The sequence below is a fragment of the Fopius arisanus genome, unplaced genomic scaffold (genome assembly GCF_000806365.1).
Source record: "Fopius arisanus strain USDA-PBARC FA_bdor unplaced genomic scaffold, ASM80636v1 scaffold00024, whole genome shotgun sequence".
In the NCBI taxonomy this organism is placed as follows: Eukaryota; Metazoa; Arthropoda; class Insecta; order Hymenoptera; family Braconidae; genus Fopius; species Fopius arisanus.
Genome location: NW_011887763.1, coordinates 128,094 through 150,660, shown reverse-complemented (window position 1 = coordinate 150,660; position 22,567 = coordinate 128,094). Strand labels below are relative to the sequence as shown.

Sequence of the window (22,567 nt, the reverse complement as noted above, 5' to 3'; positions counted from 1 at the left end):
ATGTTTGAAATCCGGGAAATAAAATTTCCTGAATATTGTCTTGTGCGAATTTCGTTGGCAAGAATGTTTTTTAATTGGTGGAATCAATCTATCAACATTAATTGCCGGATGATTCATTGAGGAATGAAAAATAAATGAGAATTGCGGAAGGAAGAGTGACTGAATTATTCCATCGGAAATAGTGTGTTTGCACTTGCATGAGGTTTTTTTATGTAAAAGCGAGAGTGGCAAACTTCCGGTTGAGTGGATTTCTAATGGAAGTAAGAGTGCAAAGTTATGAGATCCTCAACATCCAATAGATCGTCAATAATCGATCATTGACATCAAGTGATTTCAAGGTCTGAAATAAACGATAGAATTGAGGCATTCACCCTAGGGCCCATTCTTTGTTGTCCATTTTGCGCACTAGGATTTCCTCACAACACTTTTCGATTATTTTTATTTAAAAAAATGTCACATTTCACTGGTTTTCACTGGACACTTGGGGGTGGAAGTACTCGTTGATTGGGTGGACGTGGGGGTAAGAGGGTGAAAGGGGTGAAATTGTTGACTGGGGTTGCACTCACCTGCGAGGATAAGTTGCCACATGATGAACAAATGGGTGACGGTGACGACGAGAGAATGTTGGGTGGAAGTTGGCAACTCCGGGCTTTATAGAACCCAGGGGAAAGGCCGCGCCCGATCCGGACCAGGTGGGGTGAGACAGGGCTTTTTCCGCGGTGGTAGGTATTTATTTTCGGTTGAATTAGGTGGCATTATGAGAAACAGCAAGAGAGAAGAACATCCGCACCTAGAAATCATTTTTTCCAACATCATATTTTTTATATAAATTTTTATTCATATATTTCATGGATTTTTATATTTCATTTTTTTATGTACTTCAAAATATATGTTTTATATTTTTTATATACTCTTTATTATCTCCCGTATTTCCATATAGATGAAATCCAATTGTTAATAATCATGTATAATTAATTTTTAATATTTTTTTATTTTGAAAAAAGGGAATATTGCAAATAATAACAATTAATATTTTTTACGGTATTTTTTGGGGGAATTCGAAGGAATTGGAGACATTTCGGATTTCAATTTCTCTGATTATTTAAATAATTGAATTACCTCGGTTATTATGCACCGAGAACATGATTTCAGGTGAGTAAATGTACTTAAGACAATCTTTACATACAGTCGAGTTTAAATACTGGTTTTGAACAAATTCGTGTAGCTCAGTGTGTGATTTAGACGTGGGACGAATTATACGTAATCGTTTACTATTTTTTTATTGGTAGAAATTTTTTTTTGCCAATAAACAAATAATTTTTCCTTTCGGTAGAAAATTTGTCATCGAAAAAATTTTTTTTTCTTGTGAAAAAATAAAAAATCACCCACAATCACAGAATTTCTTGATTATTAATTTAAATAAACGTAAAACATAAAACAAATTGAATGCTAATGTTTTTGGACGGATTTACTTCATACATACAATAATTACAATTATTTATTCATAAATTCATTTATTTATAATCTAGTACAATAATTACAATTATTTATTTATAAAAAAAAGGGATAATCCAGTGGCGAAAATAATTGAGACAGCAATTATTCTATTACTATTTATACAAAGAGAAATGGAGTTTTAGTTAGTCAGCTGATAATTGGCGTTGAAAAATAGTGGAGTGATTAAATAATAATAATTCAATAATTAGAGGGCACTTTACCGGTAATTTTGCCAAGTGTGAGGTAGCCCTATTATCATCAACGACTTTTATCTCCAGATTATCCGAGGCAATTCAATCCCGGAGGTTATGAATCAACAGTTCCGGCTTGAAGTGGGCGAAATTTAATGCAATTAAATTTTTTACCCACCGTATCAAAGTGACTGAATGTATTTATCATGTGTACTTCTGCATTGTTGTCAAGGACGGCAACCAGTTGGGAAATACTGGCGGAACTGTGGCAAGTTAATACACCCGTCGCTAAAGTAATACACCCGGATAGTGCACATGAGAAACATTAACGTAACAACCTTTTGTTTTCTAGAGGATATTTGTCAAGCGATTCCGGGAATTAAATGCATATGCACGAAAAATGAAAGTTCACTTTTCTTTTTCATTTCTATTTCCAATCCGATAGCAGATCGTGTTACAATTAATTTTGAGGATTAAACAATTGGTAATTTAAATCTCTCGTCAATTTTTCTGTGCTGAGATTATTAATTGATATTGGAGAATAATTTTTTTTATGTTTTAATTTATTTAATTTATATGGGGAAAATATGGAGATTCTAGTTCTGGAGATTTTTTAAAGAAATTACGTATTTTTTCATTGTTAATGGAAATAGGAAGAGAATGATGTTTTGAATTTTTCACCGCGAAAGTCCGGGAAAAAAGGGAAAAATATAAAAAAGTTGACAGAATTGGGAATTAGGAAATCAAAATAATAGTTCATTAAAAATTTTTCATTGGCAATAACAATTAAAGTCCTTGCAAATTCGGCGGACAAAAAAAATTGTAATCGGAATACTTTTTCCGAATTTTCAAAAAATTTCTGGAAAATTTTTCCGAATTTTTTTTTTATGAAAAAGAAAAATTGGAAAACAAAACAATTTTATTTTCGCAAAAGTTTTGAAAAACTTTTCAAAACATTTCCCAAAAACACAATTGTTTTGTCCCCCGATATTTTTATTTAAAAAAAAAAAATTTCTGAAAATTTTTCATAAATTTTTTTTGCAAATTCGGAAAAATATTCCAAAATTACAATTTTTTTTTACCTGGGTGACTAGTAATTTGAGGGGATTTAGGGGGCAAAAGGGGATAAAAAAAAAGGCGATGGGTGGACTTGACTCAGCGGATTGGCGCGTTTGTTCTGGTGTACAGAGTAATACGATAGAGTACCGCCACCCGCATTTCTTTTGACCGATTACCTTTCCCACGGCGGCTCATGTATACCGCATTTATATCACAGTCTCCTAGTGCACCAACTACAACTAGAATAGACTATATCCCTATTTCACCCTTCTCAATGCAGTATAAACTATTCTAGTATCCACGTACGGCGCTATGAGAAATCCTTGTCGTGGGCGTGTGTGCCACGGATTGTGATGCAATTGTACAATATAAAATCATCGATCTACTTTGGAAATTTAGACGCAATCCTATTCCCTCAGGATCAATACTATCTAAAAATTCCACAAAAACCTGAAATAAAAATAATTGAAATCAATACAAAATTCATCAGCATTTTTCAACTGAAAAATCTTGTCATCTCTCTGAACAACTCAACTCATCACTTAATTCCCCCTTTAATTCCCCCCTTTGACAAATAATTCGATATTAATATTAAATTTTCATCTTGAGAAAATGATTTTTGAAAAATCAATCTCCCCTAAATTCCCCGAATTTCATAATTTCATTTTACCATGATAATTTATTCATTAATTCTATCATATTTTTTTTTAATTATGAAAATTAATTTTCTCGCGGTGAGAAATAAATGAATATGCATGAGAAAAGTAAAGAATATCATCTACCACCATTTAAATAGAATTACTCCCCGATAATCAGTCATCGAATTATGTGGGAAATATAATAAAAACCTATATAATTAATAATAATAATAATATATTCATTGCTGAGTATTTCGAGCGTGAGGTCGTTGTTCGGATGCTCAATACTAAATGTCAAAAGTACCGGCAAATTGTTAATAACAATTTCAAAGTTTATGAGCCATGCGTCATTGACCGTATAATATCGCCATTTCCATAAACTCACGATCATTATAAAACGATCGACACTCCAGTAATACGACGATTACCAGCTTTGAGCCACCAATCAGCCGATGGTATTTATAATTTTACCCCAACAACAAGAGGCAACAACTTGATTTTATAATCTCACTGTCTCACGCCACTTACCGGATAAAATCCTGTGATACTTTCTCATTGCTGGGCTATATGCGAGAAATATTGTGCAATTGAATTGTACTATATACTGGCTTTTCCAACTGACAATGAGACAACGATAAGTCATTTCACCTGAAAAATCAACCGACGAATTATTATATTTTTATTCAATTTTCCACAGACAATCAGACGGATAATCGCTGCCATAATTATGATAATTGCTGCCATAGGATTGAGTAATTCAGTGGTTTAATGTAATGGCGATATTATTTCACACTTACGTGGGATTAATGCAGATGATTTTAATGCGCCACTTCAACTCAAACTCAAACAGCGAATTCAGGTGTTGGGGGATTAATGGATATTTTATCGTGCTTTTGGCGGAAGTCCATAAAAATATGTATAAATAACAGAGAAAGTTCAATGTTCTTCATTTCTAAAACGATTTTGCAATAATTGATAATTTATTGTAATCGATACCGAAATCAATTATTCATCAGTGAATTCGCGTTCATAATTTACTTCGATGAATGATGGTAATTTCGAAATAACACAGCGAATGAAAATTATTTTCCCTAACAGCCTCCATTAAACCCAAACAAATTTACTTAAGACAATAATTAGAACAGAGATTTATGTACGAATTTAACGCATTTTGTACTCTAAAACAGATTTATTCGACAGAAATATTTTTTTTTTGGTGTAACGCACGATCTAATGAACAAAAAATAATTAAAAAAAACAGAAATTAGTGAACACCCACAAATAGATGTTAAAATGAAATAATTAAATCGCTCGTTATTCATTTAGTTTGGTAACAACTCCCGTAAAAGGAGATGTAGCATTAAGTACTGCAACGTGTCTGTACATTAATGATTTGTAATTTCTCTCTTTTCAGTGGGGAAAAGGGAGGAGATTGAAGGAATGCCTGGAGTGATTCAAAAGACTTCCGCGCGTGCATTCAATTTGCTGCATTTAGGTACATATCGTAACGTAATTGCAGACTCACTCGTGATATCAAGATCCATGGAAGGGTGTGAGAGAATTGAGGTAAGACGAGGGTTCAAACGGTACTTAACCTTTCTGCTGGATTATTTGTTCAATTTGATGCTCAGGTTGAATTTCCTATTTTCACGGTTCAATCAACTTTACGGTATTATCCAGCAATTGAATTCACCGGAAAAAATCAGCTGATGATTACGCGCTAATTATCATCAGAAATGTATCCCTCCATCTTTTTTATTTCAATTTTTTACTTTCTATTGAATATTCTGCGAAAATATCGCATCATTCAATTTTATTTCGACTTCAATATCGTCATTATAATTTCGTTATTTTATTATTAATTAAGGCAATTTATTTATTTATTTCGTACTATGGGATTAATGGTGTTGGAAAAGATCAAGTCTTTTCATTATTTTACCGCATGTTTGTAATTGAGAAATTATTTTTTATAATGACAAAGCCAGAAATATTTCTGTGGAATTCTTAATTGACGAATGAATTGATTTCTTGAATTAAAAATTGAATTGAAATTAAAAATTGAATTGAAATTAAATTGAATTGAACTCAAGTATCATCACAAAAATATAAATTTGACACTGTGAAACTTCAATTCAGAGAATGAACCAGACTGCATGCATCAGTGCATCTGAAACCGTGTAACGAGGAAAAATGAAAAAAAAAAACGAATGAATCTCTCCAGAATTTTTCCCACAGTTGTATAAAAGCCGTAATGAGTAGTTCTCTCGGCTAGAGAATCCTCACACACAAGTTTTCCCGTTCATTATTATCGATAACCGCCACCTGACTCAATCACAATTGCATCTAAGGAATAAAAAACATAACAAATTCTTTCATTTCCCTATTTTATTAATTTTTATTAACGAAACGTTGAGAAAAAAAATTTTTTCACTTGTGCAGTTTAATTTACTATTTAATGATTGACCTAGTGGTCGTCCTCGGCGTTCCACCTACGCCAGTATTTTACCAGCACTGGGGAACGCCCTTACTTGGTAACCAATAGCCGACACTTCTATTCAAATGTTCACCAGCATAAAAATACCATGGACATGATAATTTCACGTCTGACATGCGACCGAAAAGGATTTCGTAACGTGAAAATGCATTTTTCCACGTCTGATGAAATGCAAGAAATAATCCAGCCAACCTGGCCACTTCCGTGAGAATAAAAAAATTTCTGATGAAGAGGGAAAGACCCAGAGGGATAGTAAACTCTCGAGGTCACTGTCCCGGGTTACTTCTAGTTCAACTTCATGCAGAAGTTGGGAAAAAAAAAGTCTATCTGTGTATTTTGTTCACTCGATAAGAATACAAACTGAATCCTTCACTATCTCGATGTCGTGATCTGCACTAGGATAATCGTTATCCTTTCTCCTTCGTTTCTGTTCAGGATTTATCGGATAAATAATCATTTTTTTTTCGCGTAATCGGTGTTTCTGGAGATTGTGTGACCGACACCTAATCACTCTGTTAACTTATTGTACATCGAGTGGGTTGTAATGATACGAGGGTATCAATTATTGTCGGGGTTATGCATTTTATTTGGTCGTACATTAATTGGAACATTTCGAATGGGCCAGTGACTTCTGGAGGGATTTAATTTATAATATAATTTCATTAATTCCATATATTCCAATTATTTTTCTCATGCCTCAAGGGAAATTGATAAATTTAGAGAGTATCTGCGTTTTCAATTCGAAAGAGGAAACTCAAATAAAAATGAAGTATCAGTTAAATAATTTAAATAAGGTAATAAAAAATAGAGAAATTTCAGCGAGATTAATTTTATGATGATTTTTTGAGCTTTCCGCGTTGAAATTGAAAATGCAGGAGATGAAGTTATGGCGGCGAATTTCTTCATGTGTTGGTGTTGCTGGTCTTCAGGGGATTTAAATAAAAACTTTCATCTTCGTGAAATGCCACTTGGATTCAAAATACTGCGATTCTCAGCTTCTCACGTGCTATCGCCTCTTTGCGATCCTTCGGGACGAATGGATTCGTCGTCAAATCCCCATTCAATCTAGGAAAATATCAATCAGAGCTACAGGATTTCCACTTAATTACAAGAAAAAAATATACTTGAATCTCAAATATTCCAGTACCTTCGAAAAAATGAAATTACATTTTTTCAATTATTGTAATTATTTGGGGTGTATTGGAAAAATAATATCATATGACGTTTTTAATTTTCTACTAACCAACGCGGATAAAAAAAATTGTAATCGGAATTTTTTTTTTTTAATTTTCAAAAAATTTTTGGAAAACTTTTCAGAAAACTTTTCTTTTGAAATAAAAAAAATCGGGAAACAAAACAATTTTATTTTTGGAAAATGTTTTGAAAAATTTTTCAAAACTTTTCGAAAAAAAAAATTTTGTTTTTCAATTTTTTTTCTTTCACCGAAAAATGTTCTGAGAATTTTTCCAGAAATTTTGGAAATTCGGAAAAAATATTCCCTACATTTTTTTTACCGGGTAAATGAGAATAGATACAGAATAATGAAATGCAAATAAAAAAAATAATTAATTAAAAATGGAATATACTGGATTGAAATATATTTTTTCTGATGAATAAATCGAGCAATAATTTTTGAGCAATGAAGTCAGGATTTACCCATAGAGTTTGGTTGCCTCATGACAGTTAACATTGTACCACCAGTCGCAGGCGAACTCCTTCTGATTGAATAACGTACCATTGCTGCAGAGGAATGAGGCCCCCTGGTGGCCCTCCCGTCCGTCATGACAAACGTGGTAAGCCTGGAAAAAAAAATCGCCATTACTTGAGAATTGGTGGGAAATTAGTTCTCTATCGGAGTGCAGAGAATCGATGAACGCGTGTCTGATGAATCAGACTCCATTACATGCTGTAACATCATTTCGGTCCATACGATAATCGAGGAGTTTGCGAAATAGGGGAATCACAGACTCTTGAGAAATCCTCAGTTGGTACGCCCCAGTAAAATTCACACAGAAAAAAAAATTTAATCATAATAATATTCATATTATCATTATTATTCGATTTTTAAAATTCATTTAAAATTCATTTATTCATATTTGGAATGTCCGGTGCAATAAAAATGATCGACGAAGAAAAAAAAAAGATCTCGGTCTAATTAGAGAGGGATTAATGATAAAATAATTTCGCTGGCATTCCTGATGGAAAATCAGGTATCAAGTTTGAGAGAGACTGTTTCAAAAGTCCTGAGTAGCCTTAAGGCCTTTGTAATACACCAGACTGACTTTTTCTTATATAATAGCGCTCCAATTCTCCAATTCTCCACTCTCAGTTTTATCAGTCCTCTCTTCGCTTCTTTCCATTTCCAATAATAAATTTATCGATGGAAATATTATTGGTTGTTCGAGACCACAAGAGAAAAGGCATTGCACCTTATAAAATTTAATTTTTCGTTGGAAGAGAGTAGGGGCAATTCGATGCATAATTTTTTGAATTTTATCCTTTGAAGATTTATGCTTTTGGGATCAATTATACCAGCCTTTCGAAATTGCAATGTCGATCCGCAGGCGACAATTACCTTCACTCGAGTCATTATTCTTGTTCATTAAATTTAAAGTGTACATCATCTGAGGATTTCTGATTTCATTTGGGAGTCGCTTCCGCGTTGCGGAATATGTCCTTTCGCATTTATTTATGTTTGAATGTTTCTTTTTGAAAACCGTGGGGAAAGACTTTGGAATTTTTTAATGGACTCCTGCGAATTTTAGCGCGAATCTTGCGGGTTTTTCCAAGAAATTTTTTGCTCATGCGCCGGCGGGTTTATCAGTAGATTGGAGTATTGGAGGTATTTCTTGCGGATTTTCAATGATACACTTTCATCCAGCCTATCGTCCTTGTAATCATTCCCAATGCTCGGATTTTATTGGTTTTCTTTCTCTTTTTTAATACATTCGCTTGCATTCTTTTCATTTTTAGCGTCGGTGGCTTACAGGATTCATTTTAGAGGTAATAATTATGATGATAATGACTGTGGGTAAATAATGAGAGAAACACATAATAAGATATCACCAGATTTAATAACTTCATTACGAAGTTGAATATCTCGAGTAAAAAAATTGTAATCGGAATATTTTTTCGAAATTTTCGAAAAATTTGAATAGAAAATTTTTTTTATTTTAGATGGCGTTTTTTTTGGGAATATTAAAAAATCGAAAAAGTAGGAAAATAAAAGTATAATTGAAAGAAAAAATTATATTCTCAAAGGTTTCTAGAAAATTATAAAAAAATTTTCAAACATTTTCCAAAAATACAATTGTTTTATTTCCCGATTTTTTTTTGTGTCAAAATAAAAATTTTCTGAAAAGTTCTCCAGAAATTTTTCAAAATTCGGAAACAATATTCCGATTACAATTTTTTTACCGGGACTGTACAGAATTAATGGAATTCCAGTAAATTCATAAGTGTTCAGTGAATTTCCAATTTTTATAAATTTTTCTGGCTTTTCGTCATTTCGGTACAACAAAAATCAAATGTTTCCTTAATTTTCCGATCTTTCAACCAGGAAAATCCCGGAATATTTAATTTTCCACTGCCAAAAAAATCAGTTCAATAATTCTCAGTACCTATATTTTTTAGAGCTTGTGTAGCTTTACTGTTTAAAGTAAAGCGTGAGTTTCAGTAATGGAAGGCGATGTAGAATATAGAGTAACACGATACATAATGTAATGATATGTTTATGAAAGTTCGTCGGGGAGTTTATCGCCGCTAAACCTTGACTTTTCATAAAAAATATATTTTATTTCGCAATTAGAAATGCCTTCGCTCACAACTATTCAGATGATCTACAATATTTTTTTCAATATCCTCAATCTAGAGTACAAGGCATTTACTCAGTGATTCATAAAAAAAAAGTCGAAAAATCGAATGAAAAAGAAAAGAAAAAAATTGTAATAAAATAGTAAATCTCTTTTTGGTTTTTTTTGCGAATATCATAAAGGAAATATTGAAAGAAATTAAGAATGAATCAACATGTTGATTAGCAAAGGAATATTGTAGAAGAATGGATTGTCTCTGACTGACCTGACAGCCGGTTTCGGGATTGGCATACATCCCGGGTACAAAAGGCACCCTTGAACACGAGAATCCAGTCTTTGGAACCTGATGATACAAGGGGAAATCCACCCCAGGAACTCCAGGAATTTTACTAAAATCCTGTTCCTTTTTCCTCTCTTCTTTTTTAAACTGGAGCTGCACAGGCCCCTGAACTGGTTGATGCCTCACCTCCTCCCGAGGTGGCTGATCCTCCTGATAATCCTGAAATTCCTGATACTCTTGATACTCCGGGTACTCATCATAAACTTGAATCCTGAACCTCCGATCCTGTAACAACACCCATTAACTCCAATCATCTGCGCTTTTTCAATAGAATTAATTAAATTAAAAATTCATTAACAAACGATAAACTAGAATTAACGCACGTTCCACCCCAATTTTCGGCTGATATCTCGGAATTTAATGAAGATAGCGATATTTTCATAACCACCTTTTTTGTAGCTATCTGTTTTTCACACAAAAAATATATTCACAGAAATATCGATATCTCCGTTCCCCTTCGAGATATTCGCTGAGGGATGGTGGAGAAAAAAAGTTATCCGAGTTTATCACTTGGGGACATATTTCCGCAGAGTACAATCAGTCGGTCAGAGTATCGACTTCATTCATCGTTTCAATTCACTGCACCCAACCGCTATTTTTCCGCTCCCTCGACTGTTCCACTGATCTTCACTGCGAGTTTAATCAAAAAAAAAAAAAAAAAATACAGAAAAACTGCGAAAACCCAGTGTTCACCGACCGAATCAGTCTCTTCGCAAAGTCAAGGTCATGATTGCCAAGAAAATAATAATAACAATAGTAAAACAATAATAAATAATATTTTTTTATTATTTTTCAATTTTATACTATAATTAATCATCATTACGAAATTTTCAGATCCAAAAAAATTGAATTAAAAAAAAAACATTGAATTTCGATAAATTTTTTTTTTTTGGCGCCAATCACTTTATTCGGTCTCGAAAGGGGAATGCAAATGAATTTTTGAAATTCAAGATTTTTGAGGAACAAGGAAATTTTTTTGATAAATGTATTTTCGATGGGGGAGAGATCGAGGGGAGAGGAATGGAATGTAAAAATATATTTATATCTGGTTTATATCTGGTGAAAAAATAATAGGAAAATATATTTTACCGTGGGGGTCTGATTATAATTGAAAGTAACTACTTGCAGCGAGTGCAGGCGTTGCCAGCGCCACAGTACTACAGCTACAACGAATTACTTAAGGATTTTATTCACCTGCGAGAGGGTGAAGGTGAATCCCCCGATGATAACGAGATATTGTAGGACTGTGTAGCTCCTTGCCATGACCGTACGGAGTTTCACGTTGAGGTAAACTGGTCCAGCTTCCGTTGTGGTTGAGACTCCCTTGCCAGGCATGAGCTAAATTATGTCACAGAGAAAGTCACCAGTGACTGAATATTCCACAACCCCACCCCTTCATCGGGCGTTACCCACGTAAAAATATCAAATTCAATATCCTAATGAGATTGATTTTTATGGATGACAATTTACTCTCGCAAATCAATTCCAATAATTTTTACAGAATATCCATTCTATTATTTTATTAATTCCTTGTTTATACATTTTCTCATTTTTATTTATCAATTTTTCATTGATTTCATTTTTTTTTAAATTTTTTATCTTGTGCACATTATTTTATAAAAATCATAATCATATCGAAAAGTATTTACATCTGGGAATAATTGTTAATGAATTAAGTTGACACTCGACACGATTTAACTATTTATTACGTCCCGATAATTTCAGAGGAAAATCATGTACGAAATTGTGAGAGAATTTTTGTTGAACCATATTCAATGGAAATTCATGACACAATTGTTCCCTTGGACACCGAGGAAAGAAAATATATTATTCCAGTTGAAAGAAAGTTTTCTAGTGGATTCTACTGCTTTCCATGAATTTACTGGTGTAGAGCTCGGCGTTTACTGGTGTATGTATAATTTTCCTCCGGTGGAAAACAAGATCGTAAATTATGGCGAAGCGTCGAAAAATAGAGGAATACTTTTCTTGGAGAAGTACGGACACTCCGGAGGATTTAGTGACGCTAAACTATTGAAACTCCGTGGGTTTTTCATCCTTTACGCAGAATAATTAAGACTGCAAGATCTAGGGGATTAAAGCCACTGTTGTTCCTCCAGTTGATGAGCAATTTATCCGCAATTAAAGTCCTCTACTTTCAGGGCAATAGCTTTTAATTTGAAAGCCCATCGATTTTTTTCTTTATCTACCTCTGAATTTTTATTGCAAATCCAAACTAAAATTTATTTGAAACTCAATTTTTAGAGTCGATTTATCACATCGATCTATAGAGCTTATTTAATTATTATTAATAATTACAATATGGCTGACAGATCTCTGTGATACCAACGAACATCAACGCGGAGAGTTATCATACGTCGGGAGAGTGAAATATTTTTAATATTAACTAATAATTCTCGCTCCTGCAAATTTGATTATAGAATTTTAATAAACACTGAACATTCGAAAGTGAGAGGTAATGTAACACCTCTGTAATAATAAACCCTTTCCAATGACCAATATCTCTCGATCATCGATAGAGAAAGTTTATAGAATTCTACAAGCGAACAGTATCTTCCTGAGACAAGAATATCACCGGTGCTTTTCTCGTTTGATTAAATTTCTTCGTGTTGATATCAATGGAGATCATTTCACTCCAGAGTTGAAGATTTCAATAATTCCTCGTAAATTAGATAAAAACTGATTTTTTCCTACGCAATGGATAGTGATACCTGCGACTCTTCAGTTCATTCAATTTACTCATCAACATTTACTCATGAATTGTCTCACAAAGTTATGAATAAAATTGGACGAGCACTGGCTCCACGTCGTGACGCACTTCTCGTATAAAAAAATATTTAAAAAATATCAATAGCACTTTTTTATGCACTGCATTTGACTTGCTGATCCCATTCGCATCTCCTCAATCGTTCACTGTATGCAGTACCAAACGGACATATAAAGGACACTTTTCTCCCTTCAGAGCATTCATGGAAGACCTGAAATAATTATTATTGATTATTGAATTAATTTTCATATTTCGGTGGTGAGAAATTGCGATGAGTCGTGGCAATTATTTTATTATAAATTGAAAGATTTATTTTTTGACAATAAAAAATTTTGATATTCTCACTTGACACTTGACTTCGGTGTCAGCAAACGTTCCAGTCCTCTCGTGACATGAAAATCCCGTCTCTGGCATGTTCGCTCCACTTTTCGAGTCTTCGAACGTCGACTGTAATTTCTCGGATATAGATTTTACGGAAGTTTTAATGGTCTTCCCTGAGGTCGTTATGGCGTTCGCATGGATAGGATTTTCAGTGTGACGCAATTTTCTCTCGTGAAAATCGTTGAGAAAGCCCCCGTAGTTTCCTATTATCTGAGAGGATAGAGAAATATTACAGAATAACAGAATTCCTTGAATTTCCTTCTATTATCTTTATCTTGTTTTTACAACCAAAATATTTTAATTGCACAAGTAAAAATCGTTCTCATAATTTTGCGATCGGTAGATCGCAAGGATTTTTTTTTAATTATGGATTTGAATAGTTGTACCTGAGTATCAAATATCGGTGGATTGCCGGTGTGAAATTGTTCCCTGAATTTTCCTCCACTCCAGCCGAAGGCATGCGGATGATTCCAGGACGGATGATAAAACCCTGAGAATAAAATGTCACTCGCAGGGATAATGAGAGGTTTAATAACAGGTTTATAGATTTTCGGAACGGAAACTGAATTTTGTCCACGGAAATTCAGGTACCCCGGGGCCTTGACTGGTGGTTTGTAAATCGATTCATGACGATAATTGGGGGTGTGTACACCATCGACAATTGGCTTCCTAATTACGTACGTCGTATCCACAGTCTTCGGGTGCTCGTAATGATATCTACCCTCTGGTGGAACGTATCTGTTATCAACAGTCGCATAAACCTGAAAAAAATATTCAACACAGCATGACAGACAAAAAAATTACTCAGTATTTTTCTTCAGGAGCGATCAATCATGAAATTGCAAAATAAAAGTCACCGAGGAGATGAATAATTATTAGCATGCAATAATTTTTTTTGCAGAATCTTCATCTTTTCAAATCCTTCGCTTCATGATTTATCGAAATTGTTTCCCATTACACTTTGTCCATCCATAATCACAAAAAAAAATTTGAATATCTCTGGCTTTTTACGTTTTTTATCGATTAATGATTGAGAATGACTGGATACCCTACGATTTAAATCCACAATACCTTGGAACAAATCGGAACAGATTCCTGGAATAATTTGTCACGATTCCACCAATGGGTAATTGCAGGGTATTACCTTTATGACTTCAGGCTGGATTCGCTCGTGAGTTGGATGTTTGTCTCCATGTCGCGCCTCGAGTATCACACCATCAACAACAGTAATGCCTTCTTTATTCAGCCGATTGAGTGCCAAACGATCGGTTCTAAACGCCTCCTCTGGAATTTTTCCCCCAAGAGCTGGAAGCACTTGTTCGCGAAATATCTGACGCTTTTGCTGAAATAATAGAGAACAAACATGAGCTCATGATTGTCCAGACGCTTCAACATTTTTTCCGACTTCAGGAGCAAGTTTCGGGTATTCTTCGACGAATTTTTAATTGAACGTGATCTACTGCGCACTCCGTGCGCCGAATTTGAATTTGGCGGTTCGACTTGACCAATGAGGATGATGACCAATTCATCCTCGACGTTTCGAGATATTGCGACTCGAGCGAACTTCATTTTTGTTTCTACTTTCATAAAAAGACGAGATCTACTGCGCACTCTGTGCGCCGCATTTGAATTTGGCGGTACGAGTTGACCAATGAGGAATTAGTCCTACGCGTTTCGAGATATTTCGATTCGGGCGATCTTCATTTTTGTGTTTGTACTTTCATAATAAGGATAATAAGGATAATAAGGAAAAATAATTTCTATTTGCATCTTTGTGCGGAGTTATTGAATGTAGAGCACGTAAGACGTGCATCCTGAATCGAACGTGAAAGACGTGTACACTCGCCCTGGAAACCGATCTCCTGATACATCCGTACACAATAATACAATCATAGACTCCAAGTCATACGCGTTGAGCAACAACTGCGCTTCCAATTCTACGCGCTCCGCTTCACACGGTTGAATAACACTACAATCCTTTTAACTGAAACGAGACGATAAATCGCGAGTGCTCTAGAAATAGTCGCACATAAAAATCACGGTTAGAATAAAATCGAGAGTGAAATAATCGAGTATTTTATTTGAATAAGAAATAAACGGAGAACAGAATGAGATCGGGAGAAAAAATATAAAAACCTTCTGGCAATCGATCACGGCAGGAACAATGAAAATAATGGAAATCATGAGTGTCCGATGGAAAAGCCATTTTCTTCCCCTCTTCATGATGATGATGATGATTTCCCCCCCAGATGCTTCTCAGAAATCTCATCCAGCCTCTCAATCTCTTCCTGCAACAGAGCAACACAACTTGATGATTGCATTTACATAATTCAGGTTTACGCACACTTTCCAGGCATTCCCATACCCCAAACAATCTTTCATCTTGTACACCTTTTTCAGATTTTTTACTCGAGGTTAAACTGTACTCCTGGTATTTATCATTGGGGCATCTAGACGCTTTAATCTCAACGAATGGACGAGACCAATTACAAGCCACTGAATGTCGTCGGGTGAAAGTTAAAATGCACTTTGTGTTTCGATCCGGAAGTCTTCAACAAAATTTTTGTCATGGAAACACTGAAAAACCATTACTTCTCGAAAATTCACTTATTGTTGCAGTCTTAATGGAATTCTTTGTCTATCCTCGGGTCATGAACTCAGTAAAACTCCAGACATTTTTACGGTATAAATTTCATAGCATGAGTCTTAATTTTCTCTGTCAACTTTCCGAAACTCTAGGCGCCAAAACAATTAGCAGATCCTGCGGTAAAACGTAAAAAAAAATTTGAGAAATTCATTCGCGGTATTGGGACTCGTAATTCACACGGTCGAACCCGTAATTTATGATATTGATATTAATTCACTAGATCGAAATCATAATTTCCCTTTTCAAATGGATAAATCTAATTTTCAAATTTTTTGTTATTCACCCACATTCACCCACATGAAAAAAATATATACCCGAAATATAAATCAATTATATCGAAATATATTTTAACAAACTGTCTCAGTTTTTCAAAAATTATTTTTGAATTTTATCTTGTGCCCTGAGGCCGCGGTATTTTCTGCCGTATTTTCGTTGAATTTGTTATTATTGCTATTTTTTTTTTGTTATGATTAAAATCCGTAGAGATCACCTCTGATATTTAGTAAAGTGGAAAATGGAGACCTGCTGAAGATGGGACTGAGGTGAGTCCCAGAGGTGGACCCCGTGATATACTCTAGAAGCTTGAAGCACGTGAGTAGAAAATACTTTCACTGTTTGTGACGGCATCTCCAATCACCCTCCTAGATCCACCATCGAAGAATTCCTTTCTACGAATATAAAAATTCAATTCTCCTTGGTGGGACTGAAGCACCAATCCATTGTTACCTATTAATATTTTTTTCAGTCTCTCCATTCGATTTGGCAAGAGGAATCGGAACGTTTCTCAATCATAATTGACTGACAGGTGTCAGTTGTCAATCAGGCATTCATCAGTTCAATTGAGTTCAATTGACGTCAACTCGAAAGGAATATTTTATTTGGAAATATTTAACATTCAGGGATGAGTCCGAAAAATTTGAATCTCAACCACTGGGAAGAATTCGCTTGAGAATAATTCTCTCGGTGATCAGGTTTTTTTATTTCGCTTTAATTTAATTTCATGATCAATTTAAATTGACTCTTCGGATATTGTGGGTTTTTTTTTTATTATTCTTTCGCTCTAGGTGAGTGGTTTTTCCGACGGATGGGAGCGCCGAATTCATGAATTTTTTCATCGGTATTAAAATTTTTATGATTCTCTTTTTATCCATCGGCAGACATTTGTCTTTGAATTCTATTTTTTTTTGCAGTTATACTTAATTTCAAAATTTATGACACTTAAAACATTAAAAATATCATGAATAAATAATATTCGTGAAAAGTGGTTTTTTAAATTTACATTCTGTAAACGATAAAAAAATCGGCCAAAACCAGAAAAAAAAATCAATAAAAAAACAAGCAACAAAAAGTTGAATTTTTTTTAAAACGGACACTCGCGAATATTTAATTTTTCTTCTCATTACATTGTATTCCATTTTTGTTTTTTTCAAAAAACCTTCACCTAGGTTTCTCTCTGATTATTCTCCAACAAAAAAAAATTTCATCAACTTTTTATTTAACGATCCGAGTATAGCACATCGAGTAATCACATGAGGACCCTAAAAACGATTGCTCGAGAAGAACAATGACATTTTAACCGCGACGTTATGACTTTCGCGTAATAAAAAAGTATAATAAAAAAAATATAAGATGAGAGAAGGGAGGATTTCATATTCGGAGAGTTCTTAAGCGGTGGAATCGGTTCTAATCTCGATAGAAACGTAATCCGTAGTGTTTATGAAATTTCTCCTGCCATTTTCAATTGTATTATCAAATAAAAATGGAGCGTTGGGTTGGAAAAATCGCTGTTGTAACTGGTGCAGCCGGTGGAATCGGTTTATCCCTGGCTCGAGCCCTCAGTGAAAATGGAATGATTGTCGTAGGACTTGATAAAAAAAAGCAGGAAATGCTGGTTAGTATTACGAACTAATTAATTCACGAATCCACTGATTAAAAAAAATGATGATCGGACAAGACTCTGATAACTTCTCGGGATATCACGATTCTTTTTCATTCTCGAAACGAATCAGGACGAGATCAAGAATCTGGGCATCGGTAAAGGAAAATTTTACGCACTGAGTTGTGATGTTAGTGATGAGGACAGCGTTACCGAAGCTTTTGGCTGGATCAAAAAAAATCTCGGAGTCGTTCAAGTTCTTCTCAATAATGCTGGATGCATGGTCTTGGGAGGATTTGCAGGTATTCATTCGATTTCACTCCCGACCGGTGGTCCTGTCGATTCCAGAATTCCAATTTATAATTTTTTTTTTATGCAATTTAAATAGACACAACCCCGGAAATTTGGCGGAATATTCTGGACGTTAATTTGATGGGCTCAATCCACTGCGCTACAACAGCTATTAAAATGATGCGGGAAGCTAATCTCGAAGGACATGTCATTAACATGAACAGGTAACTAGATTGAATTGGCGTAATTAATTGACCTAGTTAATTAAATCCTTGAAATTTTCTTTCAATACGAAACATCAGACACATTACGAGCCAGTAATAATGCAGAGGAGCAAAATAATTTTTATATAAATATGAATTTTCAATGTGTTTGTAATTGTTAATAATTAATTCGGTGTTTTCAGCATCGCAGGTCACCGCATCTACCTGCACAAAAACTTATATTACAATATTTATGGCGTTACCAAACATGGAATCACTGGCTTCACCGAGACACTTCAGAGAGAACTAATGGGGCAGAACATTCGGGTCACAGTTAGTTGATTGCTATGCAATTAGCTTGACCACACTAGAAACATTAAATAGTCAAAATTACAATGCAGATGGAAATCGTTAACAGATAATATCCACGCAAGACTTAAACATCAGTAACGATTATCAAATAAAAAAGTGGACGGCGAGTCATCAATTAGGATTTCAAGCGTCTCATTTACATTTTTAATCTCTGTTTATAATTATTGTTATTTTAACCTCGTAAATTATGATAGAACAATATTTACTCAGCCACATAGAAAGGATAACAATGCAAGGGCAGTTAAAAATCGTTCTGTCGAGTTGTTATAGAATTCCTTCGTGTGGTAACTTTTACTGGTCAATTATCTTCTTGCTTTTGGATATGTTTTTTATTCCATGAATTTTTTTTTTTAGAGTATTAGTCCGGGGATTGTGAGGACTGGCATCATGGGGACGGGTGAAGACATGTCAACGCTGAATGTACCGATTCTCGAGCCCAAGGACATCGCCGATTCCGTGATTTATATCCTGGGAACACCGCAGAGAGTGCAGATCGTGGAGTTGACTATCAGACCGTTGGGAGAAGACGCGTCCTGAATATTTCCTCCTAAAAATAATCCCGTACATCCGGAGAATCAATTTTTATTCTCACAAAATTTGAACATCATAATTCGACACGTTCAAAAATATTTCAATCCTTCAAAAATCAGAAAATAAATTCAAAAATGAAACTTGACTTTTCTGGATGTAATTGAAATAATCTGTTATCAATTTTCAAATAACTTCACTCCAACTGATCATTTGTTGGATCGGAAATGACGAGATGTACGACAAGTCGAATAAAGCTATTGTTAAGATGATATCATATCCGTCATGGAGTTCTGTAATTTCCCTCAGCAACAATTTTGCTTTTTTATGTACGACTTAACGAGGAGAACGAAGAAGAAATGCTGTTTCATCGCTGTCTGAACGTTATGCAACAGCTAATAGTCCAGCTAATATCTACTAATTTGAGAAGGATACCCTTGAATTGCTCTGAGCAACTCTCATTAGCCAGCAGCAGTTGAACCAGTGAAGATAGTAATCCTCTTTGGAAGTTTGTTGAGCCCGAAGAGATTCAATTTCAAAGGACAAAGATGGACCGCTGGGCAGGAAAAGTCGCTGTTATCACTGGAGCATCCTCTGGAATCGGATTAGCAACGGCTAAAGCACTTATTCAAAATGGAATGGTCGTTGTGGGTCTAGCTAGAAGGAAGGATAAAATGGAGGTATAATTTTTTCATTTTACATTTGTTTACCTGTGGATAAATAAATTACCTCGACACGTCCATTTTATTTATCATCAGAACGAAATGAAGAATGTTCCGAGGGCTAAGGGGAAGTTCCATGCGGTGAAGTGCGACGTGGCTAACGATAATGATGTCGCAGAGGCTTTTAATTGGATCAAAGAGAATATTGGAAAGGTCCAGGTTCTAATTAACAACGCGGGCATCGCCAGGGGTGGAAAGTTCACCGGTAATTATTGAGAATAAAAAAATTTCACGGTTTTAATCGACTCTTTTAATTGACATTGTGATTGTTCTTCGCTCTGTAGAAGTAGAAAATACGGTTTTGGAGAATATTATTGATGTCAATCTTATGGGGACGGTCTACTGCACCAAAGAGATCCTCAAAGTACTGCAAGCTGATAATCTCCCTGGGCATATCATCAACATCAACAGGTATATTAGATTTATCTTTGAATTTGTGTTTAATTTTTCACTGGAAGAAAAATTCTGGACGGAGAGAGAAGTTGAATATTAAAAAAATTTTTTCGTCAGTATTGTTGGGCACAGAGTCGTAAAGCCGCAGAACAATGACATGAACATCTACATTGCCAGTAAACACGCAATCACAGGATACACCGAGACTCTCATGAGGGAATTATTGGGCCAGAATATTCGAGTAACCGTAAGTCAATCCATTAAAATCCAAAAAAAATGATTTACTGAAAAAATGAGTGGATTCTCGTAACAGGATTTTTTATTTATGATTAATTATGATTAATTCCAGAGTTTAAGCCCTGGACTGGTGAAAACGGAAATAGTGGGAGCAGTGAGCTCAACACTTGCCGAACTTCCGATTTTGGAAGCCGAGGACATTGCAGACAGTATTATCTTCCTTCTGGGAATGCCCCAAAGGGTTCAAGTGAACGAATTGACCATCACACCATTGGGCGAAAACCTGCTATAATTTTCCTCTCTCAAGAATATTATCCGCAATACTTGAAGAAATCATCCTTTTAAACGAAATGCATGAACGTTTTGCCAGTGTCAACAGAAATGTTATAACCTGTTGTATAATTCCTGATAATTAAAGAACTTAATGAACAACTATTAGCGTACCAAGCCTGAATTGCACAGATGTTCTTGTCCTGTCATCACCCCTGGCCATTCCCAAGATCACTCAGAGAATATTTTATTACCGATGTTAAACTCGCAGGGAGTCATTCACCGTCGTCTCTCCCTGTGGCATAAATCATCAAATATTTCTGTTTTCTCTTCTCTCTTGTCACCGTCTGCTCCTCAACGATGGACCGTTGGACAGGAAAAGTAGCCGTTATCACTGGTGCATCTTCTGGGATTGGTTCTGAAGTCGTAAAAATGCTCGTGAAGAAAGGGATGATTGTCGTGGGTTTGGCGAGGAGAAAACAGAAAATGGAGGTATTTGTACATGAAATATTAAAGATCTAGGAGAAAGAAAACATCAGGGAAAATAAAATTCAGGGATGTAATAATTAATGTACTAGCAGAAAATACCGTAATTGATGATTGATGGATTGAATATGAATTGAGAGGAGAACTTATTATTGATAATTATTCAGGATGACATGAAAGGTCTGTCAGGAGTGAAAGGACGATTTTATGCGGTGCAGTGCGACATATCGAAGGATGAGGATGTCGCCAAAGCTTTTGCACACATAAAAAAGAGCATTGGAACTGTCCAAATATTGGTGAACACCGCAGGATACGCCACTCCTGGTGGTTTCTCTGGTACGGGCGTCAGTTCTGCATGAATAAATAATAAAAAATTACTAATTGACATTTGTCGTTGATCATCAGTGACAACACCTGAAATTTGGAGAGGTGTCGTCGCAGTGAACATGATGGGAGCAATGTATTGTACGAAAGAAGTGCTGACGATGCTCCAGGAGTCGAAACTCGAGGGGCACATCATCAACATGAACAGGTATAACCGGGAGAAATATAGATTTTTTTCAGGGGGCACTGGTCAATTGACCTTCTGTCAATCCGAAAATATAACATCTTTCGATTTTAGTATCCTGGGACATCGCGTCGTCAAGTTCCTGGATATCGATGCCAATGTTTATGCTGCTACCAAGCATGCCATCACTGGATTTTCTGAAACACTCCAGAGAGAGCTGATCGGACAGAATATAAGAATTACGGTACGTTGAAATGACCAGAGAAAAAAATTATTATCAGTATTATATTTCTCAATACTTGGTGACAATAAAAAAAGGATGTGCTCCGATTGATATATAAATTGTAAATGTCTTACAAGTTGATAGTTATCGTAACAGAAAATGAAATAGTATCGGATTTTTATTTTTCGTATTTTTTTTTTCTCCAGAGTATCAGCCCAGGTTTCGTTATCACTCAGATTGTGAAGGAAAATAGTTTCGATACAGCACTTCTCAAAGAGCCGGCGTTGGAACCCGTGGACGTTGCAGATGCTGTGGTCTACGTCATAGGAACCCAGCCAAGGGTCGAAGTCAAGGAATTAATCCTGAAACCCCTAGGTGAAAGGGCATTTTAATCCAAAGTGACGGCAGTGAAGTGGTCCAATTTTTTTCGTCTCCGAAAATGAATTAAAATTAATTGCACATACCAATTATTGGATTTTATGAACATATATTTGTGATTTCAAATGATAAATACCAATAAAAATTAACACTTGAATTATCGAGGCATGAGGAAGTTTGAATGAAAAGCGATCGTGGCGTCACCCTGGTGAATCCCCAGAACTGAATCTATCATC

The 22,567-nt window shown here is 35.1% G+C and overlaps 5 protein-coding genes across 5 annotated transcripts in view; 3 read left to right on the top strand and 2 right to left on the bottom strand.

Moving 5' to 3' along the window:
• The window catches only part of LOC105264578 (mediator of RNA polymerase II transcription subunit 15), a 14,705-nt gene extending 14,095 nt beyond the window's left edge, over positions 1–610 (bottom strand). Inside the window, exon 1 of the mRNA XM_011301537.1 lies at positions 567–610. Within this exon, the coding sequence (XP_011299839.1) occupies positions 567–588 (22 nt within the window). The 5' untranslated portion in view covers positions 589–610. The remainder of the gene's footprint in view (positions 1–566) is intronic.
• A 5,841-nt stretch (positions 611–6,451) lies between these two features.
• On the bottom strand, positions 6,452–16,413 carry LOC105264726 (uncharacterized). The gene is made up of 10 exons (XM_011301808.1): positions 16,335–16,413; positions 15,334–15,485; positions 14,342–14,539; positions 13,584–13,958; positions 13,162–13,407; positions 12,917–13,027; positions 11,226–11,369; positions 9,957–10,256; positions 7,536–7,678; positions 6,452–6,944 (listed from the first exon to the last, which is right to left on the bottom strand). Exons 2-10 carry the CDS (start codon positions 15,418–15,420, stop codon positions 6,854–6,856), a joined length of 1,695 nt encoding a protein of 564 aa, XP_011300110.1. The 5' UTR covers positions 15,421–15,485; positions 16,335–16,413; the 3' UTR covers positions 6,452–6,853.
• A 1,101-nt stretch (positions 16,414–17,514) lies between these two features.
• LOC105264577 (dehydrogenase/reductase SDR family member 11) lies at positions 17,515–19,386 on the top strand. The gene is made up of 5 exons (XM_011301536.1): positions 17,515–17,735; positions 17,854–18,022; positions 18,109–18,235; positions 18,418–18,547; positions 18,941–19,386. The coding sequence occupies exons 1-5, from the start codon at positions 17,604–17,606 to the stop codon at positions 19,121–19,123; spliced, it is 741 nt and encodes a 246-aa protein (XP_011299838.1). The 5' UTR covers positions 17,515–17,603; the 3' UTR covers positions 19,124–19,386.
• Positions 19,387–19,551: 165 nt separating this feature from the next.
• Positions 19,552–20,898, top strand: LOC105264576 (dehydrogenase/reductase SDR family member 11). Its single transcript, XM_011301535.1, has 5 exons — positions 19,552–19,794; positions 19,873–20,041; positions 20,121–20,247; positions 20,347–20,476; positions 20,579–20,898. The coding sequence occupies exons 1-5, from the start codon at positions 19,663–19,665 to the stop codon at positions 20,756–20,758; spliced, it is 738 nt and encodes a 245-aa protein (XP_011299837.1). The 5' UTR covers positions 19,552–19,662; the 3' UTR covers positions 20,759–20,898.
• Positions 20,899–20,995: 97 nt separating this feature from the next.
• Positions 20,996–22,433, top strand: LOC105264575 (dehydrogenase/reductase SDR family member 11-like). Its single transcript, XM_011301534.1, has 5 exons — positions 20,996–21,228; positions 21,390–21,558; positions 21,628–21,754; positions 21,845–21,974; positions 22,160–22,433. Exons 1-5 carry the CDS (start codon positions 21,097–21,099, stop codon positions 22,343–22,345), a joined length of 744 nt encoding a protein of 247 aa, XP_011299836.1. The 5' UTR covers positions 20,996–21,096; the 3' UTR covers positions 22,346–22,433.
• Positions 22,434–22,567: the final 134 nt, after the last annotated feature.

Bases quoted from the DNA above. Each gene is read 5' to 3' on its own strand.
- LOC105264576 (XM_011301535.1), top strand. From the start codon at position 19,663: ATGGACCGCTGGGCAGGAAAAGTCGCTGTTATCACTGGAGCATCCTCT. The intron at 19,795-19,872 runs GTATAATTTTTT...ATTTATCATCAG, and splicing joins GAAGGAAGGATAAAATGGAG to AACGAAATGAAGAATGTTCC. The intron at 20,477-20,578 runs GTAAGTCAATCC...GATTAATTCCAG, and splicing joins GCCAGAATATTCGAGTAACC to AGTTTAAGCCCTGGACTGGT.
- LOC105264575 (XM_011301534.1), top strand. From the start codon at position 21,097: ATGGACCGTTGGACAGGAAAAGTAGCCGTTATCACTGGTGCATCTTCT. The intron at 21,559-21,627 runs GTACGGGCGTCA...GTTGATCATCAG, and splicing joins CACTCCTGGTGGTTTCTCTG to TGACAACACCTGAAATTTGG. The intron at 21,755-21,844 runs GTATAACCGGGA...TTTCGATTTTAG, and splicing joins CACATCATCAACATGAACAG to TATCCTGGGACATCGCGTCG.
- LOC105264577 (XM_011301536.1), top strand. From the start codon at position 17,604: ATGGAGCGTTGGGTTGGAAAAATCGCTGTTGTAACTGGTGCAGCCGGT. The intron at 18,023-18,108 runs GTATTCATTCGA...CAATTTAAATAG, and splicing joins GGTCTTGGGAGGATTTGCAG to ACACAACCCCGGAAATTTGG. The intron at 18,548-18,940 runs GTTAGTTGATTG...TTTTTTTTTTAG, and splicing joins GGCAGAACATTCGGGTCACA to AGTATTAGTCCGGGGATTGT.
- LOC105264726 (XM_011301808.1), bottom strand. From the start codon at position 15,420: ATGAAGAGGGGAAGAAAATGGCTTTTCCATCGGACACTCATGATTTCC. The intron at 13,408-13,583 runs GTACAACTATTC...CTATCCTCTCAG, and splicing joins CACCGATATTTGATACTCAG to ATAATAGGAAACTACGGGGG. The intron at 11,370-12,916 runs GCATAAAAAAGT...GACATAATTTAG, and splicing joins ATCAGCAAGTCAAATGCAGT to CTCATGCCTGGCAAGGGAGT.